Raw genomic sequence first — 4,255 nt, 5'->3', positions numbered from 1 at the left:
TCGAGTATTACAGGATGACGATCCTCGTGGTTCTGCTGACCAAACTGGGATCTGCGAGATCTCTCAGAGAGCTGTTCCAGAGTACGACAACGTTCAGCATGACAGACTACTAAATACTACACTTACGGATTTACGCAGTCTAACGGTCCTTAGGACATGTATACACTTTACTGACTCTGCTGCTTGTGCTGAGATCTTTGTCCGCCTTCAACCATGCGAGGCTTGATCAATTACGGGACCCATTGTAGTATCAACAGCGTGGTGCAGTGCCTGTACGGCACCCGCGAGCTACGGGGTCTCATTCGGGACATCGACGAACAAGAATACCGGGCTCCTAAAAAGAACACGGTGGCTGCGATGCTCAAGGGTCTCATTTGCGAGATGGACAAAAACAACCACGGATCATGCGACCCGAGCTTTCTCATAGACTCCATGAGCGCATACAGTGGATTGTCTTTCGAGGTTCAGGAGGACTCAGACCTCGTCTTCAAGTGCATCCTCAACGCTCTAACAGATGACGACGGGCCTGCTGAAAAGGTTGGACAATTGTGGGACATCAAGATGGAGAAACGTATACGCTGTCTCCGTTGCAACGTAGTCAAGTCTACACTCGATAAGTTGAACACAATCCCCGTGTTTATCGAAGATAATCTTCCTGCCGAGCTGCAGGAATACATCAAACAGTACTCTGACAACACGCTGACAATGTGTGACTACCATTGTGCACATTGTCACACTAGAACCCAGATCGAAATCACAAGCAAGGTTTTGTCATTGCCCCCCGTTGTATGTATGTGGATCGCACGCGTTAAAAACGTTGGCAGAGATACCGTTAGTTTAGTCAAGATAGACAAGCGCCTCGCTTTCCCCGAGACTCTGGATCTGAAATACATCATGAAAGAACCCGAAGCGGCCGCTGACGCTCTATACGAGTTGTACGCCGTCATAGCCCACTGTGGTAGTCACTACAGTGGACATTACAGTGCTTATGTGCGGGGAGATGACACTTGGTATCTTGCGGACGACACTCAAGTTAGGTTGTGCTCGTGGGACACTGTGAAGTCAACCTACGAAGCAGGATCTAACTTTTACGATGGAGTAGCTTACATGCTCATGTACCGCAGGAGAGACAGCTCCAATTAAACCTATTGTGGCAAGATAGCCCATGTGTATATGATACTAGAATTTGTGTGTACCTGTGCAGTCTGTGTAACCAACTTCATGGGTTTCATTTCTTGTGTCTATGTGGAATAAATAAAGATCTCGTGATACATACACTGGTCTTTATCTTCATTTTATTATCGCATATAAGGACGATGCCAAGTAACATACATGCACAATAGTATCACACAGGTCTAAGGTAATACTACAGAGGACCGAGGTCCTTCTAACTGGGTGATACACACGCCGTTAGCCAGCCCCTCTAAATATCACAGGTTTCATTTCTTGTGTCTATGTGGAATAAATAAAGATCTCGTGATACATACACTGGTCTTTATCTTCATTTTATTATCGCATATAAGGACGATGCCAAGTAACATACATGCACAATATTAGCACACAGGTCTAAGGTAGTACTACAGAGGACCGAGGTCCTTCTAACTGGGTGATACACACACCGTTAGACACACCAGCCCCTCTAAATATCACAGGTTTCATTTCTTGTGTCTATGTGGAATAAATAAAGATCTCGTGATACATACACTGGTCTTTATCTTCATTTTATTATCGCATATAAGGACGATGCCAAGTAACATACATGCACAATATTATCACACAGGTCTAAGGTAGTACTACAGAGGACCGAGGTCCTTCTAACTGGGTGATACACACACCGTTAGACACACCAGCCCCTCTAAATGTCTATCCTAGAAGCGCTTTTTATGTGGGGGGGTTACAGGTTTTATATTCAGCTATCACTTCCTATCAAAATAACAATCCAGAGTATTAAGAGCCTTTGGTTCTTCTGCTTTAGAATCTGGTTTAGAATACCTATCTGACAGTACTACAGAGGACCGAGGTCCTTCTAACTGGGAGATACACACGCCGTTTGCCAGCCCCTCTAAATATTGTATCATAAAAGCACTTTGGGGGCCGGGGCGAGGTTTTTTCATTTTCACCACACGGGAAGACATGATAACCAATCTCACATAGAAACAAGATAGTCTTCCTCGGAGTCCTCTTCCTCAGAGCCTGTTTCAAGGTCGCTACAACCTGCCCTTTCGGGTCTGTTGGTTAGTCTATGTGAAATATCGTCCAATTCGACATCAGAATCGTCCTCCTTGCACGAGCCTGGAGCTGCGATGGGGTCGGCAGCTCGGTTCGCGTCCGCCTCTCTATCTAGCCGAGACTCTTCACGGGCCCACTCTCCCTCGTTGTAATCGGATGACTCTTGTTCAAGAGTGTCAGTACGCCACACAGCGTGAGCGATAGAATTCACTGTTTCTGCAGCCTCTCCACTTAACTTCAGCTCCTTGGACTCTGGAAAAACAGGACTCCGATGTGACGATTTAGGGCTGGCACGGTTGCTGTGTTCTCGTCTTTCGACAGCCTCTTGTTCTATGGACCTCTCAGACGCTTCTGTCTTTTCACATGTCTGTCTGGGCGTATTGACAGACCCGCCCTTCTGAGTCGAGCTCCTACTGTGTGGTCTTATATCCTCCTGCTCGGGGTCACTCACGCTCACTGAGTCAGTGTCGCTCACAGGACAGCGTGTCTGGTGTATCTTCAAAGTGTTGATCTCCTTTGTACTTTCCCTCAGTTTAACCCCTCCCTCGTAGTCATCGTCATCAGATTCCGAACTGGACAGCTTCCTTTTGTACAGAGAGGAGTCCTGCTTGTGGGTCTGTTTGTCCTTAACAAGCTTGACCTTTTCACACTTCTTATCATACTTCCTATTGTGTTTCCTGTTAGTACAAGTTTTAGCTTCTCTGTCAAAGCGCTGAGTAGGGTTATTTTTAACCGCCTTGACACTCCTGCTGCGCTTCTTTTCACTCTCCTCAGAGTGATAGTTGCCCTTTGTACGTTTGATGCGCTTCACATCCAGCTTGATGTGTTCCTCCTCAGAGTCAGATTGCGGTGTGCGTTTAAATCTCCCCCTTTCCTCCATCATAACACTACAGGCAGGCTCGGGGGAGTCATTTTCGGACTCTGAACTCAACAGGAGCTTACACTTGCGCCCCGCCTTAACATTCTTTGTCTTACATTTGGCCTTTTCTGCCTTCCTTTTAACCTGCTCGCAGAATTCCTCCTCATCGGAGGGTAGGTCATGCACCAGAAAGTTGTCACTGTAATCGTATTCATCAAGACTCTCGGCTTCATCGTAGTCCTTTGTAGCCTCCAAATCATCGCCTGGTATCTCATACTCGTCCTTGTCGTCGTCGTGCTCATCCTCGTCCTCGTCCTCGTCACAGTACACTTCATCCACCTTGAACAGCCAATCGTCCTCGTCTTCACTATACCTGCAGCGCGGGCCGTGTACTTGCGAATCACGGCCCTTGTTGGCGCTCTTGGATCCGGACGGCTTAGAAGCTGAAGTCTTCTTGTTGGATTTAGAAGCCGAAGAAGTCGAACAAAATCGCTTTGCCGGTTTGGGGTCAAAACGTGCTTCTTTCTTAGCACATTTGCCAACTCGTTTGGTAGCAGGGTGCTTGGTATGCAGAGCCCTCTTCTTGTTTTGAAACTTGGACGATTTAACCATAGACCGATCCGAATAATCCCCTAGACTCACCTGATCCGGAGTACCCCGGAAAGACGATAATATTTTTATAAAGAGCACCTTGGCGTTAGCATGCAGCTGTGTCATCTCCTTGTCCTTCTCATCTTTGTCCTTTATCTTGGGCATATCATTTTTCGCCAGGGCGTGCCAGATCTTGGGTGCTTTGGCTGCGTTCTCCAAGGTCAGATGTTTGAACGAGTCATCCCACCTTGAAGTCATTTCGACGTTTTCCTCACCATATTTCTTTCGGCCGTAACTGGAGGCGATTTCGGCCAACGCAGCCCAGTCCAGTCTCATATTCGCCTGCACTATACTAATACGCTTGTTCCTTACGGCCGTGTGAATCTTGTTGTCAGAGGAGTACCTCTCCCAAAAGCTCATACATTCCTGCACTTTCTCAATCGGACAATAGAGCAACTCGGCCACCGCGAACGCCTTGGGGATCTTGTTGTCCATTAATTTAATGGCCAATTCCACCACCTCCACCATTATAGGGTCCATAATCATGCTCTCGACATGCTTGGGTAAATAATTCGA

At 47.1% G+C, this 4,255-nt stretch overlaps 1 protein-coding gene across 1 annotated transcript; it reads left to right on the top strand.

Annotated features, from left to right (window-relative positions):
- The first annotated feature begins 213 nt into the window (after positions 1-213).
- LOC144539850 (ubl carboxyl-terminal hydrolase 18-like) lies at positions 214-1,143 on the top strand. The gene has a single exon (XM_078285996.1). It carries the CDS (start codon positions 214-216, stop codon positions 1,141-1,143), a length of 930 nt encoding a protein of 309 aa, XP_078142122.1.
- Positions 1,144-4,255: the final 3,112 nt, after the last annotated feature.

The sequence above is a fragment of the Centroberyx gerrardi genome, chromosome 2 (genome assembly GCF_048128805.1).
Source record: "Centroberyx gerrardi isolate f3 chromosome 2, fCenGer3.hap1.cur.20231027, whole genome shotgun sequence".
Lineage (NCBI taxonomy): Eukaryota > Metazoa > Chordata > Actinopteri > Beryciformes > Berycidae > Centroberyx > Centroberyx gerrardi.
Note: the sequence above shows the minus strand (reverse complement) of the source record. Positions and strands in the feature narration are given on the sequence as shown.

Excerpts from the sequence above, each read along its gene's own strand:
- LOC144539850 (XM_078285996.1), top strand. The coding sequence starts at position 214 with ATGCGAGGCTTGATCAATTACGGGACCCATTGTAGTATCAACAGCGTG.